At 57.0% G+C, this 21,149-nt stretch overlaps 11 protein-coding genes across 11 annotated transcripts; 6 read left to right on the top strand and 5 right to left on the bottom strand.

The window, feature by feature from the left end:
• Nucleotides 1-135: 135 nt before the first annotated feature.
• Nucleotides 136-1,029, top strand: BDY17DRAFT_321269 (uncharacterized protein; the record flags this gene model as incomplete). Its single annotated transcript, XM_033736594.1, has 1 exon — nucleotides 136-1,029. The coding sequence occupies one exon, from the start codon at nucleotides 136-138 to the stop codon at nucleotides 1,027-1,029; it is 894 nt and encodes a 297-aa protein (XP_033593049.1).
• A 224-nt stretch (nucleotides 1,030-1,253) lies between these two features.
• BDY17DRAFT_321268 (alkaline-phosphatase-like protein) lies at nucleotides 1,254-2,516 on the top strand (the record flags this gene model as incomplete). The annotated part of the gene is made up of 1 exon (XM_033736593.1): nucleotides 1,254-2,516. One exon carries the CDS (start codon nucleotides 1,254-1,256, stop codon nucleotides 2,514-2,516), a length of 1,263 nt encoding a protein of 420 aa, XP_033593048.1.
• Nucleotides 2,517-2,564: 48 nt separating this feature from the next.
• Nucleotides 2,565-4,525, bottom strand: BDY17DRAFT_321267 (uncharacterized protein; the record flags this gene model as incomplete). The annotated part of the gene is made up of 4 exons (XM_033736592.1): nucleotides 2,565-3,547; nucleotides 3,604-4,190; nucleotides 4,251-4,360; nucleotides 4,418-4,525. The coding sequence occupies 4 exons, from the start codon at nucleotides 4,523-4,525 to the stop codon at nucleotides 2,565-2,567; spliced, it is 1,788 nt and encodes a 595-aa protein (XP_033593047.1).
• Nucleotides 4,526-4,707: 182 nt separating this feature from the next.
• BDY17DRAFT_291575 (chaperonin 10-like protein) lies at nucleotides 4,708-6,127 on the top strand. Its single transcript, XM_033732679.1, has 3 exons — nucleotides 4,708-4,997; nucleotides 5,067-5,278; nucleotides 5,336-6,127. The coding sequence occupies exons 1-3, from the start codon at nucleotides 4,876-4,878 to the stop codon at nucleotides 6,028-6,030; spliced, it is 1,029 nt and encodes a 342-aa protein (XP_033593046.1). The 5' UTR covers nucleotides 4,708-4,875; the 3' UTR covers nucleotides 6,031-6,127.
• Nucleotides 6,128-6,144: 17 nt separating this feature from the next.
• BDY17DRAFT_79737 (uncharacterized protein) lies at nucleotides 6,145-7,299 on the top strand. The gene is made up of 2 exons (XM_033738717.1): nucleotides 6,145-6,529; nucleotides 6,595-7,299. The coding sequence occupies exons 1-2, from the start codon at nucleotides 6,259-6,261 to the stop codon at nucleotides 7,233-7,235; spliced, it is 912 nt and encodes a 303-aa protein (XP_033593045.1). The 5' UTR covers nucleotides 6,145-6,258; the 3' UTR covers nucleotides 7,236-7,299.
• A 64-nt stretch (nucleotides 7,300-7,363) lies between these two features.
• Nucleotides 7,364-9,156, bottom strand: BDY17DRAFT_343363 (tricarballylate dehydrogenase; the record flags this gene model as incomplete). The annotated part of the gene is made up of 1 exon (XM_033738039.1): nucleotides 7,364-9,156. The coding sequence occupies exon 1, from the start codon at nucleotides 8,939-8,941 to the stop codon at nucleotides 7,364-7,366; it is 1,578 nt and encodes a 525-aa protein (XP_033593044.1). The 5' UTR covers nucleotides 8,942-9,156.
• Nucleotides 9,096-10,133, bottom strand: BDY17DRAFT_79724 (acyl-CoA N-acyltransferase). The gene has a single exon (XM_033738716.1). The coding sequence runs from the start codon at nucleotides 9,884-9,886 to the stop codon at nucleotides 9,251-9,253; it is 636 nt and encodes a 211-aa protein (XP_033593043.1). The 5' UTR covers nucleotides 9,887-10,133; the 3' UTR covers nucleotides 9,096-9,250.
• Nucleotides 10,134-11,203: 1,070 nt separating this feature from the next.
• Nucleotides 11,204-14,357, top strand: BDY17DRAFT_246635 (putative beta-glucosidase; the record flags this gene model as incomplete). Its single annotated transcript, XM_033730741.1, has 5 exons — nucleotides 11,204-11,858; nucleotides 11,911-12,178; nucleotides 12,237-12,491; nucleotides 12,546-13,991; nucleotides 14,048-14,357. The coding sequence occupies 5 exons, from the start codon at nucleotides 11,204-11,206 to the stop codon at nucleotides 14,355-14,357; spliced, it is 2,934 nt and encodes a 977-aa protein (XP_033593042.1).
• Nucleotides 14,358-14,597: 240 nt separating this feature from the next.
• BDY17DRAFT_245271 (uncharacterized protein) lies at nucleotides 14,598-16,301 on the bottom strand (the record flags this gene model as incomplete). The annotated part of the gene is made up of 2 exons (XM_033730615.1): nucleotides 14,598-15,564; nucleotides 15,619-16,301. 2 exons carry the CDS (start codon nucleotides 16,299-16,301, stop codon nucleotides 14,598-14,600), a joined length of 1,650 nt encoding a protein of 549 aa, XP_033593041.1.
• Nucleotides 16,302-16,669: 368 nt separating this feature from the next.
• On the top strand, nucleotides 16,670-19,851 carry BDY17DRAFT_261762 (uncharacterized protein). Its single transcript, XM_033731853.1, has 3 exons — nucleotides 16,670-18,473; nucleotides 18,527-18,825; nucleotides 18,888-19,851. The coding sequence occupies exons 1-3, from the start codon at nucleotides 16,774-16,776 to the stop codon at nucleotides 19,775-19,777; spliced, it is 2,889 nt and encodes a 962-aa protein (XP_033593040.1). The 5' UTR covers nucleotides 16,670-16,773; the 3' UTR covers nucleotides 19,778-19,851.
• BDY17DRAFT_291566 (calponin homology domain-containing protein) lies at nucleotides 19,852-21,048 on the bottom strand. The gene is made up of 4 exons (XM_033732678.1): nucleotides 20,884-21,048; nucleotides 20,747-20,818; nucleotides 20,071-20,683; nucleotides 19,852-20,014 (listed from the first exon to the last, which is right to left on the bottom strand). Exons 1-4 carry the CDS (start codon nucleotides 20,895-20,897, stop codon nucleotides 19,949-19,951), a joined length of 765 nt encoding a protein of 254 aa, XP_033593039.1. The 5' UTR covers nucleotides 20,898-21,048; the 3' UTR covers nucleotides 19,852-19,948.
• Nucleotides 21,049-21,149: the final 101 nt, after the last annotated feature.

The raw sequence follows: 21,149 nt of genomic DNA, 5'->3' as shown, positions 1-21,149 counted from the left end.
GCGGCAACCTTATTCACCATCGCATTCGCAACTCTGGACATGAGTCATTCACGCGGCTGAGATATGAATACCACAGTCTTTCCGCACCACAACTCATAATTTCACATAATTCTGGCATCAACAAGATCAACAATCATGGCCGAATCCCACAAAGGCTCAGCCGCAGGCGAGCAAGAGCAGTTGTCTCGCGACCTCACAACTTGCACAGTCGCCCCCGAGAACCCCATCCAAATCAATCAGATCCAGCACCGCCTTCACCTCCTCACAACCTGGTTTGGCAGCTTCGAAAAGGCCAAAAATGCACTCGCAGGCAAGACGGTCGTCGAAATCGGGTGTGGGCAAGGCGACATGACCGTCGCGCTCGCCTACATGGTCTCCGGCGCGGGATCACAACCGGCGGCGGAAGGCAAAGTCCTCGCCATTGATCCCGCTCCACTTGACTACGGAGGCCCGTACACGCTTGGGCAATCGCAGGGCGCCCTGACTGCTTCTCGCCTGGGCCCGTACATCGAATGGATCGCCAAGGATCCCGTGGACGTTTTGTCGAGTTTTGCCCAAAAGCCGGATTACATTGTCCTCGCGCACTGCCTCTTCTACCTCCCGTCTGCAGACTATCTATCTACTCTCTTACGAAGCTGTAAAGCCGCCGCAGCACGAGGGACGAAACTACTGCTCGCGGAATGGGGCATGCGAGCCTCGCACGAAGCGGCCGAAGCGCACGTTCTCGCCGTCAAGGTGCAGATCGAGTCGCCCAAAGCAGGCGGCAACGTGCGAACGGTGTTGGAGCCGGAAGCACTCAAGACTTGCCTCAAGGGTGCAGATTGGCGATTGGAGAGGGAAGACTGGATCGACAGTCCTGAGAAGATGGACGACGGGAAGTGGGAGGTGGTGATGACGCGGAAGCAGTTTGCTGAGAAGTCGCCCGGGGGCATCATTGGGGATTATCTCAAGAAGATGGAGGAGGCAGCAGAGCGGGCTTCGGGCGTTCTTCGCTCTATGGACGTCTGGACTAGTGTTTCTGTAGTTTGATCATTCATCGTATGCCCGTATCCAGCAGCCTTGCACTGAGTTTCCGGCGATCGCGGACATCTTGCCGCCAATCACGTGTCCACGTGATCGGCTTTCTTGCCGTGCAGCCTTGCGGAGCGGCCTATATGAAGAGGCTCGCGACCACGTTCTACAAATGCATTTCTCTCACATCTTCACTCATCTCAGCTATCACTCATCACCCACAATCTAACACAACTACAACCATGGGCTCCGTTCCCTCCGAAAAGACGATCGAGCTGCACGGCCGAACCTACCACCTCCCAACCCGCCCCGTCGTAATCGTCTGCGTCGACGGTTTCGACCCAACATACCTGCAGGCCGGCATCGAAGCCGGCATACTCCCCACCATGGCCCGCTGGGTGCAGAGCGGCTTCCACGCGACGGCCACCTGCGCCATGCCGTCCGTCACCAACCCCAACAACCTGTGCATCATCACCGGCGTTCCGACGAGCGTGCACGGCATTTCGGGCAACTATTACCTTGACAAGGACAGCGGGGAGGAAGTGATGGTTCTTGATGCGTCGAAGATGCGCGGGGAGACGATTCTGGAGCGTATGGCGAGGGCTGGGGTTCGGGTTGCTGCGATTACGGCTAAGGATAAGTTGCGGAGGATCATCAATCATGGTCTCGAGCCGGGGAAGGGGGGAGCAATTTGCTTCTCGTCGCAGTTTGCGGATCAGTGTACTGTTGAAGAGCATGGGATCTCTGATGTTGAGGCCTGGCTGGGCAAGTCAACTCCGCCGCAGTATTCTGGCGAGCTCTCGCTCTTCGTCCTCGATGCGGGGTTGAAGTTGCTTCAGGAGAAACGCGCGGATCTCTTCTATCTCACGCTCTCGGACTACATCCAGCATAAGCATGCGCCCGGCTCTGACGAGGCTGACGACTTCTTCCGCAAACTGGACGCTCGGCTGGGCGAGTTTGAACGACTTGGCGCTGTCGTCGCGGTGACTGGCGACCATGGAATGAGCGACAAGTCAGATGACGAGGGCAAGCCCAACGCCTTCTTCCTTGAGGACTTTCTGAACGAGAAGTTCCCACAGTCGGGAGCAAGAGTAATGTGTCCGATTGCCGATCCCTTCGTCAAGCACCACGGAGCACTCGGAGGTTTCGTTCGAGTGCATCTCACTGGCACTGATAAGTCGGCTCAATTGGTGGAAGAGATGATCAGGCAGTGCCAACAGATTCCACAGGTGGAAGTGGCGATGAGTGGGAAAGAGGCAGCGGCCAAGTTCGAGATGCCAGAGGATCGTGAGGGAGAGTTGGTGGTGATTGCACGAAGCAATGCAGTCATTGGGAGCAGAAAGGAAGCCCACGATCTCAGCCAGCTGGACGGACATCGTCTTCGCTCCCACGGTGGACTGTCAGAGCAACACATCCCGCTGCTGCGCTCTGTCAAGGCGGACATGCCGATTGCGGGAAAGAGTCTCCGCAACTTTGATGTCTTTGATTTGGCGTTGAATTATTAGTCGTTCACGGATCCTTTACTAAAAGTACATCCGGTATCGATTTGCTCTTCATAAGCCCATATGTGGCATCTGATCCGGACAGAACATCCAATTGTCTTCGTCCCCGGGAAAGCTGAGATTGAGAGGATCGCTCGCAAAGAGATCAAAGTCAAACGCCAGATCAGGTTCGAAATCCGTCATCTCGTGGGCGTCAATTTGTGACGGTTCCGAGGGGCGTCGCTCGCTGATGGCTGCCTCAAGGCTTCTCCCGATGCTGAAGAGCGGATGGGTTGAGCGTTCGGTGGTGGAAGAATTTTTGAGCACTTCGGAGATGTTTCGTAGGGTTCGCAAGGTCTCATTCACCATTGCGTCGTCGGATGTGTCTCCTTGTAAGGTGGTCCTGATTAGACAAACCGAGGCGAAGGCGATCATCGTACCGAAGTAGTAAGGCAGTTTCTTGAGCCATCCTGTCTCCTTTTCTCCGTCCACCGCAGACCGTAGTATTGCCAGCGCACTCTGTATCGCAGAATTGACCAAGGGCTTGGTGCTCTGCGCCGCCGGCTGATCATCGGTGTGGCCTCTGAAGATGTGTGAAAACAGATAGAGCTTGGCAGAGTGGTAGTAAAACTCGATAACTCGCTGGCCATACAAGCCCGGATCACGCCTCGAATGAAGAACAGCCAAAGAGTCCTGCAGCCAGACGTCCAAGGCGTCACTGAGTCGCTCGAGCTCAAAGGTCCGTTGAGAAGCCAGTGTACTCTGGACATCCGAACCAAAGAGATCAAATACTCGGCGATTCAAGGACCAGAACTCGACCTGACTGATCAGATTGAGGTCCAAAGGTGACACGAATTCGCTTTGCAGGAAGGCTTCTGGTCCTTTGAGGGAGCGGAACTCGGTCGTCATGGGTGGCCTGCCGTAGATCAAGGAGCAGTGGTGGTCGCAGAGGAAGATGAGGAAGTAGAGTCGAGTCCGTTCGTAGCAGTCCACTTTGACATGTGGCATTTTGGTGATGCAGCGGTGGAGGTCTAGTTGAGTGCCGATACGGACGGCTGTGTAAGGCTTGTAAGAGGACTGTCAATGATTTCGAATGGATGGAGCGACCCACCTAACCCGTTCAGAGCGGACGAGATGTCTGGCAGCCAAAAGGCTCCGATGCAGAGCGCGCGAGCATCGTCGAACTGGTACTTGTCTGCGAACAATTTCCGACTGACCTCATCTTTGAAGAACTTGTAACAAGCCTGATAATCTTCTGAAGCGGTGCAAAAGGATGCGACAGTGCAGATCGCGGTGGTTAGAATCGAGGATCGAGCTCGCACATTCGCCAGAGTCGCATCTTTGTCCAAGACACAGTGGATATATGGATCCAGGTGGTCTTTGTAGAATGTGAAGAGATCATGAGCGACGTCGAGAGAGATTGTGCCACAAGAGACCAAGTCAGGTCGGAAGGAGACGCCTAAGCTGTTGTTGGCGATGGAAGCGTCGGTAATGGAAGAAGCTGGGAATGCTCCTAGACTTCCCGACAAGTTCAGTTTCGCTCTTTCAGAAGAGTTAGACTGGTGGACTGGTGGAACTGAGGCCGTGGTGGTATTAGACTGTCGCGTGTGGCGCCCGACTGTTTCAGTGCGGACATCGAAAGGTCCGTCGATATTGCCCTCGAGCCTGTTGAGTCGTTCTTCGATTCTCTCCTTCCATCTGAAGCATAAAGATCAGTATGTGAAGGTTGACTCAAACATTCTCGAACCGAAGAATTACGTCGCATCATTCTCCAGTATGGTCTGCAGACTCTTGTTCACCGTGCAAGGCTGTCCGCGCCCTTTACATCGAGTGCACGGCGGCTTGTCGTGCGTCATATGACATTTGATCTATACCAGTCTGATCAGCGAAGGCTTACGAGTGGTAGGACGAGCATGCCCACCCACCTTCAACTTCCTGCAAGCGACGCACGCCGTGATCTTGCGGCTGATGTCGGGCAGTTTTCGATCGCCGAAAGACTCCCGTAGCGCTTCGGCGGCGGACGAAGGAGACATTCTGAGGTCATCACTCGAGGAATGTCCGCTTTCTTCAAGTCGTGGTCGATTTCGATGTAATAGGGTCAAAGACAGCCGAGTTGTCCAAAGTGGTGTCGTTCGGAACAAAGCCCGCACGAAGCGAGACCAATCGGCAGCGGGCAGCGTGAGGGACGATCGGTGTCAAGTTCCCCGACTTGGCTGCCAGCAGGAAACTTATAAGATCGACGGATGGTTTGTAATCTCAAAGGCTGCGCGCAGAAGATATGTCGTGGCCCCCGTCACTGCTGTCAACTAGTCCTGCACCGTCACTGCGGCTTTGATGCGCAAAGGCAAGCGGTGTTGTCTATGAGCTCCTGATCTGGCCAGTCATGAAGGAGGCTATCGTCCATCCGGGCACAAAGGTCGAAATCGTCGACTCGCCCGTTCCTCTCCCCAATTCAAACGAAGTGCTGATCAAAGTGGTCGTGACTGGAACCAATCCCAAAGACTGGTGAGTTCCGTCAATGACACGTCGCACTTGCAGACATCACAGACTGACTATCACCTTCTCATTTCTCAGGAAGGGCCCAGAATGGACGGGCGATTCGTTGAATCAGGGCGATGACATTGCCGGAATCATCCACAGCGTCGGAGAGGAGGTAGTGGAATTCAAACGTGGTGATCGAGTCGCTGCACTCCACCCATTGCGCACTCGAGGAGGCAGTTACGCAGAGTTCGCCTTGGCCCCGGCGTACACCACTTTTCATCTGCCAAAGAAGATTTCCTTCGAAGGTCCGTTTCTCCCCTAGTCCAATCGCTGCGTCTTCGTTGACTGACGGCGACATATAGAGGCGGCCGCGCTTCCCCTCGCAGCGCTCACGGCGGCCGTCGCCCTCTACGCTCGCCTCAACCTCTCTCCGCCATGGCTGCCGCGGTCAGACGATGACAAAATCCCACTCGTCATCTACGGCGCATCATCCGCCGTCGGCTCGTACGCAGTGCAATTCGCCCAGCGAAGCAACATCCACCCACTCATCCTCACCGCCGGCCGCTCGCGAGAGCACGTCGAGAAATTCATCGACCCCTCCAAAGGCGACGTGGTTCTCGACTACCGAGACGGCGAAGAGGCCGTGGCGAACGGCATCCGCGCTGCTCTGCACGGGAGGCCTCTCGAGCACGTGTTCGACGCCACGACGTCTGAGGAAAGCACTCGCATCCTCTGCAACGTGATTGACATGCAAAAGGGCCTGCTTGTGCTCGTCTTGCCGCAGCATTTGCAGCCTATGGAACTGCCTGAGGCGCTTCGACGCGATTATAGCAATGTCATGGATGTGCATTCCGATCTGCAGGATTTCGGGCTGGTGTATTCTCGGCTTTTGGCGAAGGGATTGGAGGCTGGGTGGTTTGTTCCTCAGCCGCATGTGGTAATTCCCGGTGGTTTGAACGGGATCCAGGAGGCGTTGACGAAGTTGAGGAACGGTGAGGCGAGGGCGGTCAAGTATGTGTTGCGCATTGCGGAGACGCCGGGCTTGTCTTCGACGTGAGTTGCGTGTTTAGACTTGCTACTTGGGAGAGAAGGATAGATATGCTACAGATAGATATGCCATTGTGGATTTAATTGGAGTTACTCTGACGAGCACTGTGTCCACGTCTCCGCGTTCGCTCACTCGAAACGGCTGGCGAATTCTGAAAGTCTCATCCACCTCACTTGCCCACCACATCCTTTTCACCTTCACCCTTGTCAATCCCTCATCAAACTAGGATAACCCACAATGAACGCCCCAGTCGCCCTCATAACCGGCGGCGGCTCCGGCATCGGCCTCGCCGTCGCCGAACACCTCATCAACCAATACGGCTGGCGAGTCGCCATCGTCGACATCGATGCCGCGCGAGCAGCGCAGGAAGCGGCGAGAATCAGCCCGCACAACTGCCTCGGCCTGCACGCCGATGTGACGGACTACGCGCAGCAGAGCCGGGCGTTTTTGCAGGCTTTTGAGTGGGGTGGGAACCGGTTGGATTTGGTGTTTTTGAATGCGGGCATTGGTGCGTTTTTGCTTTGATTTGCTCATTTGTGCTCTACGTGTGGCTGACTCTGCGAATTGGGGAAGGCGATACGGACAGCATGTACAAAGACTTCGCCATCGACGAGCGCACATCTCTACCACATCCCGTGGACCTACGAGTCTTGGACGTGAATCTGAACGCCGTAATCCAAGGCGTACATCTAGCCCGCCATTTCTTCAGCGAAAAGAACAACACCAAAGGCGGGGGAATAGTAATAACGTCGAGTGTCCTAGGTCTCTACCCTAGCCACGCAATCCCGCTCTACTCAGCAAGCAAGCACGGAATCGTGGGCCTCGTGCGCTCTTGTGCACCCGTCTATCTGAAGGACAAGATTACTATCAACTCTCTTAACCCCATGCTCGTGCACACCAATCTCATGCCCGAGCCTATGTCCAGCGAATTCCATACTCCCGAGCAGACGACGCCCATGTCGACGGTTTTGACGGCTTTTGATGCGATTATTGCGGACGACAAGTTGACTGGGCAGACGATGGAGTTGGCTATGGATGAGGTGATTTTCAAGCAGCAGCCGGATTACTCGCATCCGAATATCAAGTCTGTTCTGGGCCAGTGGGGGATGTGGGAGAGGGTTGCGGAGCCGCTACTCCCGAGGAGACCGGGGGAGAATGCTGAGGAGGTGAAGCTGCCGGCGAAATTGGTGATCAAGGCTGGAGTGCAGAGTTGAAGCAGGGCGGTCGTGGATATGGGTTCTGCGCGTTCTTGCTGTGCGGGCTGAATGCGGCGATGCAACGACATAGCGATCGTCGTTCGCCCTTTAGTCGTATAATTTCTGCAGCCAGCAATGAACCTCCATCACAATCGTGCCTGTACATCCGAACCAAGAGCCAGCTTCGCCGCAGCCAATCCAGCCCGCCTTCCGAAAACAGCTCCAGACGTCAAACCGCTCCCACCGGGATAGTTGCCATAGAATAAACCTCCGAGCATCTCCCCAACGCAGAACAGACCCGGAATTTCTCTCTGCGTGGTGGCAGAAATGACGGCAGTCGTCTGAGGGTTAACAGCCAGACCTCCGAATGTGAAGGTCACGCCGCCCGTGACTTTGACCGCCAAGAAAGGCGGCTTGTCAATTGGTAGAGCCCAATTTGATTTCGGCAGGGCCAGTTGCTCCGTTGATGATTGCGTTGATACACCGTCTTTCACCGCCGGGTCCCATTTCTGGTCGGGATTCTCTTTGAGATGTGCGTGTGTCGCTTTGTTGTAAGCCTTCAACGTCTCGATGAACTTCGCCTTATTCTGCAAGCCGTTTTTGACGCAATTGTCGGCAAGCTCCTCGATGCTGTCTCCCTGGATCTTCTTCACAACTTCATCACGGTACTCCTCCGGTCGTAGCCAGGGAATAGTCCGCGAGTCCCAAACCTGAAAAGCGACGCCGCCGGGCTGCGCGAGGATCTGCCTGCCAAAGATGGCATACGTATAATTCCGGTAATCGATGCCCTCGTCAACGAAACGCTCGCCAGCGGAGTTGATCATGACGCCGAGCGGGTAGCCGGATTTGGTGAACTCGTTTGACACCTGTCGATCTCCAGTATCCGGGGGCGCATTCGCATCCCAGCATGTGCAGTGGCAGCCTGACCAGTGCCCGGCTTGTTTGGCGGAAACGTCGCGGAGGGCGAGTTCGAGGCAGTCGCCGGTGTTGTACGGTGTGCCGCGGACGTAGGCGAGGTCCCAGCCTGGTCCGAGGTATTGAGATCGCATACGAGGATTGGCTTCGAAGCCTCCAGCGGCCAGTATGACTGCCTTGGATCGAATGGATGCTCGCGCGCCGTTGGATTCGACATCGACGGAAGTGATGGCGCCGGAGTTTGCGTCTTTGTGAAGTGCAGTCGCGGCGGTGGAGAAGAAGACTTTGATTCCGAGTCGCTCTGCTGCTCGTCTGTGGTCTTCGATCAGTCCCTTCCCGCCGTCTTGCGTCTTCAGCGCGAGTCCGCCCCAGAATTTATATCGTCCGTCGACCAGGAAGGCCTGTCGATTGAACGACAATTGATACCGCACGCCATGCTTCGCCAACCACTTAACAGCAGAATTCGACTCATCGATCAGAATCTTGCTCAACGCCGGATCCGATCTACCAAGACACACCCGATCCATATCCGCTCGAAAGGCCTCCTTCGTGTACGGCTCCAGATCAATCTTGCCGGCGAGATCGGCGTCGACATTGTTGACGACGGGTAGTAAATCCTCGAGCCCGGCGTGCGCTGTGCGCATTGCGCCGGCGGTGAAATATGAGTTGCCTCCGGCCCAGTCTTCGGGGCATTTGTCGATGATTACGACGTCGCGCGCGCCGCTTTCGGCGGCTGAGAGGGCGGCGGAGAAGCCTGCGTTGCCTCCGCCGACGACGAGGACATCGCAGCTCTTGGGGAGGGCGGGCATATTGAATCGATTAGATCAATGTAATGATATTTGATTGGATCCAGAACGGTTTGATGCCATGAATCAGTGGAAATGGCGAGGTGTAGCGATCAACGTGAAATCAGGAAAGATGCGTGGCGATCATTGGTACTGGCGGAAAATGCATCTGCCGACAACGCGGCAGGCCACTCCACACGCACGCTTGGCTCGGCGTCTGTCTTCCATGGGAAACATCGAACATCTATCGAGCGAAAGTCTGCGGTTGCTGGGATCATGATCGTCCCAGGAGATGGCACTGGCTCGAAATAAAAAAAGAGATCTAGGGCAAATCTACCTGTGGACGATCCCCGAATTCGTCTCCCTGCGCTGCCGCCACTCGTCTTCCAGCATGCTTATAGTTATCTGGTCCTGGTACCTACCGCCCATCCACCCAAAATCCCGCTGTCGGCCTTCATGGACAAAGCCCAAGCTCTCATACAATCGCATCGCTCTCTCGTTGTAACTCCACACGTTGAGACCGATGCGATGGAGATTGGCATAGATGAAGCCAAAGTCCAGCGCCCAGTTGATAGCCTCGGAGCCGTAGCCTTGGGACTGGTAGTCTGGCGCAATGATGATCCCCAACGTGGCGCGATGATGGTGCGCGTTCTCACGTTCAGCGCTGCTGAGAAGACAGACGACGCCAATGGGCGTAGGCCGCTGTTTTTCGTCGAATGAAGAAGTCGCAGCTCCGGGAAGTGGTTTGCATACGATGGCCGTCATGAGGGTGTTATTGTTGAAGTGTTCCCACAGCTTCTTACCCTGCTTCTTCCCCGGGGGCACGGGTAGCGAGGGGAGCAAATTCAGCCGTGTACCTGCATCGACGAGGAGTTTGTCGAGGATGAATGCCTGGTCCTCTTCCTCCAGCGCGCGATACGTGAGGCGTTCAGAGACCCAGGGATCGCGGTCAGCCGCTGTTGCTGACATATTGGAATGCGTTGTGTATGCACGAGAAACGTAATGGCCGGTGCCTTTCGTAAGCAGCGCAGGCTACGACTTTGACGGAGGTGGAAGTACAGGACTCGTTGGAATCTTCATGAACCCCTTAGGCATCGGCCTCCTCCAAGGAGAAGGTCGCTAGCCGCAATCACGCCGGTACACTCCGGAATCTGGATCACTTCCTATCGCACGGATCATTTGAACTCGAAGCGAAGCCATGTAAGCTAACATGTGGCTGACTCAGTCAGGAGCGGAGGCCTAGATTCACCCAGCACAGCATCTAAATCAATGTAGTAACCCGCGCAGCGGCCGCGCAGCGGCCGTTATTACCTCTGCGTGAAGAGATCTTGCATCACATCAGTTGACAACCCAGCTATACCTGTCGGCGAACAGGCCCTACCGAACTCCATCCATTGACAGCCTCGGGAGATGATTTCTCATCCACCCCACGCGTTGCCGGCCATGCCGTCCAAGAGGCGACCTTCTGTCATTCTTCAATAGCATAGCGGGGCCAGGTGGGCTCATGGTCAGATGCAATGTCAGCTCACGATGTCACCCTGGGCGGGCGTATGTCGGCGCATCTGGGGTCGATCAGCGACGGAAGAGGCGGCGAAAGGTTGGAGTAGCACCAACCGCCACCCAGCCCGCCGGTACGACCGCATCAGACCCCGCCCTCGCGATAGCTGTTTGGTAAGAAGAAGGGTTCACGCTGCATGCAAGTATGTCGGTGGGCGGGCTAGCGCTGCGATGTCGCTATACGACGCTGTGCAGCTGAGGAGCCTTTTCCGCGTGGGCGAGCGGGGTTTGAAGGCAGAAGTGCCCGATGGGGAAGGAGTAAATGGAGAATTATCTGCCGCGAGCGTGGCCGGGAAGTGGAGACTCGACGCAGATCCACCTTTTCCAGCGACGCCGCAGGGACGCCGGACGTCACCTGAAAAGTTCGTGGCGGGCGCCGCTGCCGATCCCTGCCTAAACCCGCCAAGATCTGGGGAAAGGTGCAAGGGTGGGCGCGGGCAAACCCACCAGATGACGGTGGCAAGGCAGGAACGACTGCTCATCGGAGCTCCGAGCGTTGGCGGGGCCAATGAGTGCATGTGCCACCATGTGACGGGCATCGAATTTTCTTCTGCATCCACAGTGTCCGCCTCCTCCGCATTGACACGGTGGGGTTACCACCGGCGGCATATGTATGTTTGGAGCTGCCCGTCCGCCGTTTGCTTCCTTTCCAACCACACCTCTTCATTGACTCCCCTCCACCTACGTCTTCTCCCTCTCTTTGCCGCGTGAACGGCAACTACCTCCACCATGCATCTTCTCTGGGGTGCATTGGCGGCCTCCGCCTCACTCCCATTCTCGCAAGCCGCAGTCAAGAACCACACTGGCAATGGCTTCCCCAACGGCCGAGCTGCCGTGCCGTTTCCCAATGTCGTCTACCCTGGTGCCAGCGTTCCCTATGCTGTAGCCGGCGCAAAGACCAACCAGACTTCCCCACCCAGCTATCCCAGCCCATGGGGCACGGGTCTCGGCGATTGGGCGGAGGCGTACGAAAAGGCCATTGCTTTCGTTTCCCAGCTTACTCTCACCGAAAAGGTCAACCTGACTACCGGCGTGGGCTGGGAGGGCGACAAGTGCGTGGGCAACAACGGCGCCATTCCCCGTCTTGCCTTCAACTCCATGTGCATGGAAGATTCTCCGCTGGGTGTGCGTGATACCGACTTCAACTCTGCCTTTTCGGCTGGTGTGACGACCGCTGCTACATGGGACCGTCAGCTGATCTATCAACGCGGCTTCGACATGGGCTCGGAGCATCGAGACAAGGGCGTCGATGTCCAGCTCGGACCGGTGGTGGGCCCACTGGGCCGCGCTCCTGAAGGCGGCCGGAACTGGGAGGGCTTCTCCGACGATCCCTATCTTGCTGGTCAGGCCGTCATGGCCACCGTCCAAGGCATGCAGGATGCAGGTAAGCGTGGCCTCTTTTGAAGCGCGTGATTGATCCCCGCTAATGAGGTCAGGTATCATGGCGTGCACGAAGCATTTCATCGGTAATGAGCAAGAGCATTTCCGCGAGCCGGGTGAATTCGACGGCGTCGAGCTCCCGGGATACAGCTCCAACGTTGACGACCGCACCATGCACGAGATGTACCTGTGGCCTTTTGCCGACGCTATCCGCGCGGGAACTGCGTCCATCATGTGCTCCTACAACCAAATCAACAACTCCTATGCTTGCCAGAACTCATACACACTGAACCATCTGCTGAAGAATGAATTGGGCTTTCAAGGGTACGTCTTCATCACCATACTATCAAAGGAGCCATGCTAACCTCCGCCGCCTGTACAGTTTCGTCATGAGTGATTGGAGTGCCCAGCACTCAGGTGTCAGCTCCGCCCTCGCAGGTCTTGACATGACCATGCCCGGTGATGAGTCTTTCGACTCCGGAACCGCATACTGGGGAGCAAACCTGACCATTGCCGTCTTGAACGGCACCGTTCCGCAATGGAGGCTGGACGACATGTGCGTTCGCATCATGGCCGGCTACTACTACGTCGATCGTCCCAACAACATGGTCCCTGATGCACCTAACTTCTCCGCATGGTGAGCATCTTGATTTTGAACCCTGATACAACCACCCCCGCTAACCCTCGCCAGGACTACCGATACCTATGGTCCTTACCATTGGTACGCGAACAAGGATGTGACCCAGATCAATTACCACGTTGACGTCCAGGGAAACCATGCCCAGGGCATCCGAGCCCTCGCGGCTGCAGGCACCGTCTTGCTGAAGAACAACGGTGCTCTCCCTCTGACCGGCAACGAGCGACTGACCACTGTCTTCGGAGAGGACGCCGGCGAGAACGGGTGGGGACCAAACGGTTGCGGCGATCGCGGCTGCGACAATGGTACCCTGGCCATGGGCTGGGGTTCCGGAACCGCCAACTTCCCCTACCTCATCACCCCGCAAGAAGCCATCAAGGCTGAGGTGCGTGCGAACAACGGAAACTTTGAAAGTGTCACCTCCTCCGCCGCATTCAACCAGATGCAGGCATTGGCGAACCGCGTTGGCCAGCCGGGCGTCGGCGGAGCTTGCATTGTGTTTGCGAACTCGGATTCGGGTGAAGGCTACATCACTGTCGACCACAACGAGGGTGATCGTAACAACCTCACGCTGTGGAATGCTGGAAACCATTTGATCAAGACGGTGGCAGACTACTGCAACAACACGATCGTGGTCATGCATACCGTCGGGCCGGTGCTCGTGGATTCCTTCTACGACCACCCGAACGTCACCGCCATCCTCTGGGCTGGCCTTCCCGGTCAAGAGTCAGGCAACTCAATCACCGACATCCTCTACGGCAAGGTGAACCCGGGCGGCAAGACGCCCTTCACCTGGGGCAAGACGCGGGCCTCCTACGGCACCGACCTGCTCTACATGCCAAACGAGGGTGATGCCGCGCCGCAGCTCGACTTTGACGCCGGCATCTTCACCGACTACCGCGGCTTCGATCGCCGCAACGAGACGCCCATCTACGAGTTTGGCTTCGGTCTCTCCTACACCACCTTCTCGTACTCCAACCTGCAGGTCCAATCGCATGGCATTACGCCGTACGTTCCCACCACTGGCAACACCCCGGCCGCACCCACGTACGGCACCGTCAGCAATGACACCTCCGACTACCTCGTGCCTGAAGGCTTCGACCGCGTTCCCGTGTACATCTATCCCTTCCTCAACTCCACGAGCCTCAACGCCAGCAGCGGCGATCCGATGTACGGCATCGACTACACCTTCCCCGCCGGCGGCTACGACAGCAGCGCCCAGCCCTACCTCGGCGCCGGCAGCAACGTCGCCCCGGGCGGCAATCAGCAGCTCTACGATGTCATCTTCACCGTCACCGCCGACATCACCAACACCGGCAGCGTCGTGGGCGACGAGGTGGCGCAGCTGTACATCAGCTTGGGCGGGCCGTCGGACTACAATGCCAAGGTGGTGCTGCGCGGGTTTGACAGAATCACCATCTCCCCTGGCGCGACCGTCACCTTTTCCGCCGACATTACCCGGCGTGACTTGAGCAATTGGGACATTGACACTCAGAACTGGTAAGACTCCCCAAATCCTGTACTAGGCCTCTCCCATACTAACGTTGTCTCTCCAGGGTCATCAACGATTATCCCAAGACCGTCTACGTCGGCACCTCCTCGCGCAAGCTCTACCTTAGCTCGCCCCTCGACACCTCCTCCTCGGGCTCCAGCAACACCACCTCGAGCTCGATGATGTCCAGCGCGTCATCGTACAGCACCTCGACCGTCTGGAGCGCCCCCGTCTCAAGCGCTTCGACTGAGAGCGCTGCGTCCACCGAGTCAGCACCGTGGACCGCGTCGACGCCAGAGACCACGCCGTGGGCCGCATCAACTGAGAGCGCCCCGACGTGGAGTGCTTGGAGCGCTGCGTCGTCGGGTTGGTAGAGGGTGTTCGGTATGATCTTGAGGATTAATGAAGGGAGTGGAGGAAGTAAGAGATGAAGATGATCCTGGGGTCACGATCGTAATGAGAACAACGAACCGATACCATACCATACCGATAACAAATAGTTGATGAATTCCTCCTCGAGCTACCCGCTCTGGGAGAATCTATAATGAAGACTACTTGTCTAATAACCTCCCCACCCACTCCTCTCATCACATCCAACCAATCAACAAAGGGTATTAATCCAAACTCTCCCCCCACCGCTCGCCCCCATGCAAATCCATCCCCACATGACCCCCCTCTTTAACCCAACCCTCCACCCTCTCCGCCACATCCCCCACCAACCGCTCATACCGCTCATCCACAAAGAACAAGCCGCAATGCGCGCCCACTTCATCCACATTCTCCATGAAGATGCGCACCCACGTTGCGTCGAGGGTGTTATTGGCGCTTTTGGGCGGGAGGGCGCAAAAGGTGCGTTCGCGGGGCGGTTTCTTTGGTTGGGGTTCGGATGTGGTGGGTGTTGGTGTGAGGGAGGTGGATGATGGTGTGGGCGTTAGGCGCGCCGCTGATGTCTCGCCCTCTTCTTGCCGTTGACTCTGCCGCACTTGGAGGGCTTCTTCGTACGCTTTTACCGCGCGCTCGTGCTCTTCCGTCACGAGTTTGCGGGTGGTGGGGTCTTGGATGTAGGAGATGTTTAGAGGGGGTGGGGGCGAGGGGAGGGGTGCTTCGACTGCGATTGCGAGGACTGGTTGAGGATTGTTGGTGGTGGTGGTGTTTGGTTCGCCTATTGTGAGGGATTCGGCGGCGCTTTGCCAGTCTTCTACTTGTTCTGTGCTTGTTGAGCGGGAGAGGGTGTTGGGGTTTTGTTGGCTTCGTGAATCGTCGTGAGGGGTGGATGAGGGGGATTTCGCTCTATCTGGACTGCGAGAGGGAGACCGCTGTGGTGTTTTGGCTTTTGTTACGCGGCCGGTGCTTACGGTGTAGTAATTTACAAAGCGGACTCGAGCAGGAAGTTGTGCACTCTTCGTTACGGATTTCCGCAGGACACCATTCGTTTCGTCTAGTGTTCTGAGTCGGGTATACCGTGTCTTGAGCTCGGAGTAGTTGGCCATTGCACCGCCGAATTCGAGGTGGGAGGTGACGAGCTGCTTGGTGGCTTTTGTGAGTTCGTTGATGTTGGAGGAGTGTTTGTGGACGAAGTGGCTGGAGCTGGACGTCAGTGTTATGTTTCAACATTCGAGATCCACCTTCACATACAGTGCGTTTCGCCAGCCTTTCCTCACGGGCAGGACGACGTCGTTGTTGAACGCTTGATTGAAGTTGGGATCAGGCTTGTGCCAAAGGGTATCGGTACGGTCGGGAGGGCCAAGATTCAGAGAAGAGGCGGACGACATGGATCCAGCGTCATGAGGGGTCGACGCGCCGAGCTCTGGAGACCATTGATCTTCGAGATTGGCGGAGTGGAAGATGCTGCCCAATCCACTCTTGATCACACCCGGATGCATGCCCAAGAACGGCACGTCGAAGTTGACGGTGCCGAGGACGCGGTGCTTCAAGGGGGGAGCATTTTCAAGAGCGGAAGGCATCAGCACCACTTCTGCACTCAACAGCCCGCCCATGCTGTGGCCTAGAAGCACAACATCGACACTGGCGCCTTCGTGCGGTTCCAGCCATTTACTGAAATCGTCTCTTGCGAAGATGATGTTGCGTCGCGAGCGATAGCGCGGGTAGATCTTTGTGTAGACGACGTGCGTATCGGCGAGGAGGATTGTGAGGAGGTTGTGAACGTGGGCGGGAAAGGAGCGGAAGCTGCTCTCGTCGCCCATGAAGCCGTGGATGAAGATCAACAGCAGTTTCCTCCGCGTTCCGTCGTGTCGGTTGGATTCGGTGGGGAGGAGAGATTGCATGGAGGAGGATCGGGGATCGGATGCCGCTGCCATTGAGGAGGTGTAGGGCGGAGGAGGGTCTTCGGGGTGGGAAGGGGAGGGTGCGGCATTGCTTGGTTGGCGGGGAGGAAGACGGGGGGCCGTCTTGGTTGTCGTGGCCATGGTTTCGAAGGGTGAGTGGAAAGATGATTGAGAATGCTCTGCCACGGTCAAACAGGACCGGGCGAACGAGCACTGTCCTACATTGCGGACACCGGTGAAGGGGAATGGGGACAGGCAGTAGCCGCGCGCCTTGCGAATCACCGCCGCCAATTTCCAACGTGACGTGACGTACGCCTGCAGTCCAAGCCACATCGAGCTTCCAGCCACAGCCAGCCACAGCCAGCCTTGTGGCGGTGCGACTGGCCGCGACTTCACATCTCCACCATTCTCCTCTTGCCATACATTCTGTCCAATTGCCATCCGCCCACACATTGAGACTCCTACGGAAAGACATGTCGCTCTACCAGTGCGAATCACACCGCAAATGGAGGCAGCGGTGAGATGGTCGCCGCACGGCGGCGGGGCGCGCAAGCGTTTCCTACTCGTCGACGTTGCCGATTCCAGCCTGACCCTCAACCAAATCGACTCCTTCCCCAAGAGCAGACGTGGCAAGGTTGAATACCACGCAGTCTCCCACTACAGCCGACTGCCCCCCATCGCTGCCTTCGACTGGTCCAAAAGCGATGAGTCCATCGTTGCCCTGGGCTTTGGGAACCGCAGCGCGAGTCTGGTCAAGCTTCGGAGCAACGATGAAGGCGGGAGTGAGACTCTGGCGACGCTCAAGGTGAAGCAGCCGCGCAAGGGCAATTCCATTGCTTTCAGCACCCAGGACTGGCTGGCGCTGGCCGTAGATCGCACCCGGTCCGATGTGTGCCTTTTCATCTACGATACTCGACGCGCAGAGGCTTCTGCCGACCCAATCCGGAGGCTATGTGCTGCAGAGCTGGTGTCCAGCGTGCGCTTCTTTCCCGGTCAGCCGCAGGAGATCGTCACAGGCACGCAACGCGCATTCGTGAGGATCTACGACCTTCGAGATGCTGCTTCTCAATCCGGCACCGTTGTCGCCCAAGCGTCGACGAGGAATGTGAATAACATTGCTATTGACCCTCTGGATGAGAACTATTTTGCCGCTGCTGGCTCTACCGCTGATCCTTGTGTCACTGTGTGGGATAGGCGGTGGATGCTGTCGCCTTCCTCCTCTTCCTCAGCCAGCTCCACATCGACCAACGGCGCTGTCCTCGAATTTAATCCTGTCGTGAGTAATGCCATCGAAACCACAGTCTGGAGTCTACGGTACTCTGGTCAGAGACGGGGCAGGCTAGCTTTGTGTTCGAGCACAGGGGAGCTGAAGACCATCGATATGACGCAAGGTTCGGAGCCTCTCCAGACCACAGACCAATACGGCAGATCTGGTTCCGGCGGAAGATCCAGCAATTGCTACGTATCGGAGACGAGGGTATTAGAGGCGCCATACCACGACACCCGGCACGGCCAGGAGAGCAAGACTCGCATTGTTGCTTACGATTGGGTGAATGAGATTACCGACAGCTATTCACAGCCTATGATTACCCTTCGTGCTAATGGAGCTGTGCATGCACTTCAAGTGCCTACTGCAAAACCATGCGCTGGTATCACACCTCGCCAGGACATGATCCTGGCATTTGATCGATTGACTATCACCGAGCCTGCCGCTCCGTCACAAATTACTGGGGATGATACAGCTCCACACCATCTGGCAGGGGATGTGAATGCAGGTGCAAGCAACGAAGATGAGAAAGCCAACAGCGTAGAACACGGCGCACCTCGTCTATGCGACAGAGACTCCCCACAACTCGCCCGCCTCCTATCACCAGGCACTCTCCGACAAGACCGCTGCCGCCAAGGCTACCTCTTCGACTGCAAAAAGAACGCAGACATCGTCGCCGGCAACTTCCAACTCGAGCGACTCTGGGAAATCGTTGGCCGCTACGAAACCATTGCCAAAGAGGGCATGATATACGGTAGCTGGGATTTGAGCTACTTGGGCATCTCGGCCCTGTGGTTCGAGCAGTTCGGCACATCGCCGCATCGGCATTTGAGCCATTCGTCTACGAAGCCTGCGAAGGCAATCGTGGGCCTCGGGGCTTTGAAGAAGATCCCGGCGTTTGAGGGGGAGCGGACGAGTTTTCCCGAACATCGGCAATTGTAAGTTGCTGCGTCAGTGCCGGAGACTGCTTATAACTGACTCGGTCCCTTAGGTGCCTTTTGATGTGCGGCTGGAAATTCACCGTCGACACCCTCGAAGCCGAATGCCAGGAACTCATCGAGCGCGGTCTCTACTACCAGGCAATCGTGCAGGCTGTCTTGCACGACCACAAGCACATTGCTTTGAACTTACTGCGAACGCTCATCCGGAGCAAGACGATTGAGAATATCGGATTGGGTGCACTGCTCGCTACGGATGAGATGAATGAGGCTCAGAAGGAGATGTGTCTGTGGATGGCGGCAGATACGTCGGATCCTGCTCTCAAGGCGTTGCTGACGTTTCTCAATACCGGTGAGAAGTTGCGACGCACAACATCTCTCACCACGTAAGAGCCACTGACAATGACGGCACAGGCGACTGGCGCGACGTGATGAAAACCAACTACCTCCACCTAGGCTACCGCATGGCCCTCGGCTTGCGCTACCTCAACGACACCGAACTCAGCGGCTTCATCCAATCCGAGACCGCGCGCGGCGTCAAAAACGGCGACCTCGAGGGCCTCCTGCTCACCGGCCTCGGCGAGCAAGCCATGGACCTCTTCCAAACATACATCGCCAAAACGAACGATTTGCAGACCGCCGTGCTGGCCACGGCTTTCACGAACCCAAAGTACGTGCACGACGACGCGAGGTGGGACATGTGGAAGCAGACGTATCTGGAGCAGATGCTGGGGTGGCGGTGCTGGGCGCAAAAGGCGCGCTTCACGGTTCGGCATAATCGCATGGCGCGTGTGAAGGGGGGAAAGGCGATCCCGCCCTCTCCGTCTCCGCCGCCGCAGACGGAGTTGAGTTGTTTGCATTGTCAGGCTGCGCTGGGCACGGGGAGTGGACGATATATTAATCCCCCGCGCTCATCTGATCTGGGGTTAACTCCTGCCTCCGCTGACCGCACAGCTACGCGCATCAGCAGCGGTCCAGCCGCTCACACCGGCACAGTGTGCCTCCGCTGCGGCCGCCACCTCCCACGCTGCGGAATCTGTCTCACGTGGTTGGGAACGCCGGATCCCGCTCGAGCAGTCTCGGCCTCTTCTACATCACCCACAAGCACGTCGCCGCGGACTCCGGGCGCCGCGACTCCCAATAAGCTGGAGGACTGTGGTGGTGGTGTCGATGTCCTAGCGCAACTCCTTACTTTCTGCGTTAGTTGTGGGCATGGATTCCACGCGGATCATGCGAGGATGTGGTTTGCCAAGTGGGATGTTTGTCCTGTTGCGGATTGTAGATGTGTGTGTGGGGTGAAGTAGGGTGATTCGTTCGAGGAGGTGTGATGTGCAACGATGCTTGTTTGGAAGTCTTGAGCGCCTTGCGTGAAGCACAGTAGGGCTGCTCCTGTATGATCAATTTTCCTGCCGTCCTCTTGCAATCACTTGGTATCATTGGGAAGGGTGGGAATGCTGCTACGAAATGCCGTCTTCTCAGAACGTCTCCTCCTCGCCCGCCAACTCGCCTGCTTCGGCCTCCTGGGGAATTTCAAAGCCCTCCTGTGTCTCATGCGTTAGCCATTAAATCTGCCACGGCCTTTGGAAGCACCACTCACCTCTGTCGAGTACAGAATCGTCTGAATCTGCTTGAGCAAACTGCCCTCATCCTCCTCCAGACTCGGCTCGGCCTCCATGGCCTGCTGAATGAGCAGCTCGATATCCCGCAGCTTGCTGAAGTAAAAGTCCCGCTCCCGCTCCAAGCCTTGCACCGTCTCCATCAACTCCGCATTCTTCTGCTGCAGCACCCCCGACGTTCCCGCCCCGACACTCCCACCCCCCGTCTGCCGACTCGTCGTCCGCGGCACCACGCCCGCAGACCCCACAGGCCGCCTCGCACCCGATGTCCGCCCGCCGCCGCCGCCGCCGCCAGCAACAGGCATGGCCGGCGCGCCGCCCGCGCCCTTCCGCCGCGCAATCGCATCGTAGTCCCCGCCCGGGTAGTACTGGTCCCAATACCGCTTCGACCACTGCAGGAACTCGAGGTTGTCTTGCATTTTGCACTTGATCAGGTCCTGCACAGGGATGGGGCGGTCGATGGCATGCTTGCGGAAGGTGTTGGAAAGGATTTTGAAGTTCTCGAGGTAGGAGTATTCGTTGTTTGCGTTGAACTTTACGCGCGCCATCGGGAGGTCGAGGTAGATGCTGTCGTAGATTTGGCAGAGCGCGGCTCTGTGGGTGATGCATGGTTAGCCATTTGTGATGGGAGGGACTGAGATGGGAATGTAGACGTACCCAGTCCCGCATTGTTCTACTTTGGTCATGTTCAGCTGGAGGAGGCTATTCATCCATCCCAGCAGCTCTTGTCTGTTTGGATGGTACGTCAGTCAATGTCCCATACTCGACACCGCAATGCAGGAGGCCCCTCGCACCTGGATTCACCCATTGTGGACTGTGTGGTGAGCTGTGAAGCTTCGATCTCGGTGTTGCGACTGTTGTATTCTGGCGCTCGATCCCTGCCTACGGCGAGAGGATGTTTGGTGGTGGAAAATCGAAGAGACGGTGAGCGGCGATGTTTGTGTTTGGATGGATCGACGTTCAATGTTTGGACGACTCTTGGCGACGGCTGTCTGAAACCCCTGCCCCACCAGAATCCCCGAATGGGCCTAGCGCGATATGACCGGGGGATTTCCACGTG

This window comes from Neohortaea acidophila, assembly GCF_010093505.1.
Source record: "Neohortaea acidophila strain CBS 113389 unplaced genomic scaffold BDY17scaffold_2, whole genome shotgun sequence".
NCBI classification, from domain to species: Eukaryota; Fungi; Ascomycota; class Dothideomycetes; order Mycosphaerellales; family Teratosphaeriaceae; genus Neohortaea; species Neohortaea acidophila.
This window is presented reverse-complemented; position numbering and strand designations above follow the sequence as displayed.

Coding starts and splice junctions, on each gene's coding strand:
- BDY17DRAFT_291575 (XM_033732679.1), top strand. CDS start 4,876: ATGAAGGAGGCTATCGTCCATCCGGGCACAAAGGTCGAAATCGTCGAC. Junction 4,998..5,066: donor GGAACCAATCCCAAAGACTG/GTGAGTTCCGTC, acceptor CTCATTTCTCAG/GAAGGGCCCAGAATGGACGG. Junction 5,279..5,335: donor AAAGAAGATTTCCTTCGAAG/GTCCGTTTCTCC, acceptor GGCGACATATAG/AGGCGGCCGCGCTTCCCCTC.
- BDY17DRAFT_79737 (XM_033738717.1), top strand. CDS start 6,259: ATGAACGCCCCAGTCGCCCTCATAACCGGCGGCGGCTCCGGCATCGGC. Junction 6,530..6,594: donor GTTTTTGAATGCGGGCATTG/GTGCGTTTTTGC, acceptor GAATTGGGGAAG/GCGATACGGACAGCATGTAC.
- BDY17DRAFT_79724 (XM_033738716.1), bottom strand. CDS start 9,886: ATGTCAGCAACAGCGGCTGACCGCGATCCCTGGGTCTCTGAACGCCTC.
- BDY17DRAFT_261762 (XM_033731853.1), top strand. CDS start 16,774: ATGGAGGCAGCGGTGAGATGGTCGCCGCACGGCGGCGGGGCGCGCAAG. Junction 18,474..18,526: donor TTTCCCGAACATCGGCAATT/GTAAGTTGCTGC, acceptor TCGGTCCCTTAG/GTGCCTTTTGATGTGCGGCT. Junction 18,826..18,887: donor GCTGACGTTTCTCAATACCG/GTGAGAAGTTGC, acceptor ATGACGGCACAG/GCGACTGGCGCGACGTGATG.
- BDY17DRAFT_291566 (XM_033732678.1), bottom strand. Junction 20,684..20,746: donor GTAGAACAATGCGGGACTGG/GTACGTCTACAT, acceptor CATCACCCACAG/AGCCGCGCTCTGCCAAATCT. Junction 20,015..20,070: donor CGATTCTGTACTCGACAGAG/GTGAGTGGTGCT, acceptor CATGAGACACAG/GAGGGCTTTGAAATTCCCCA.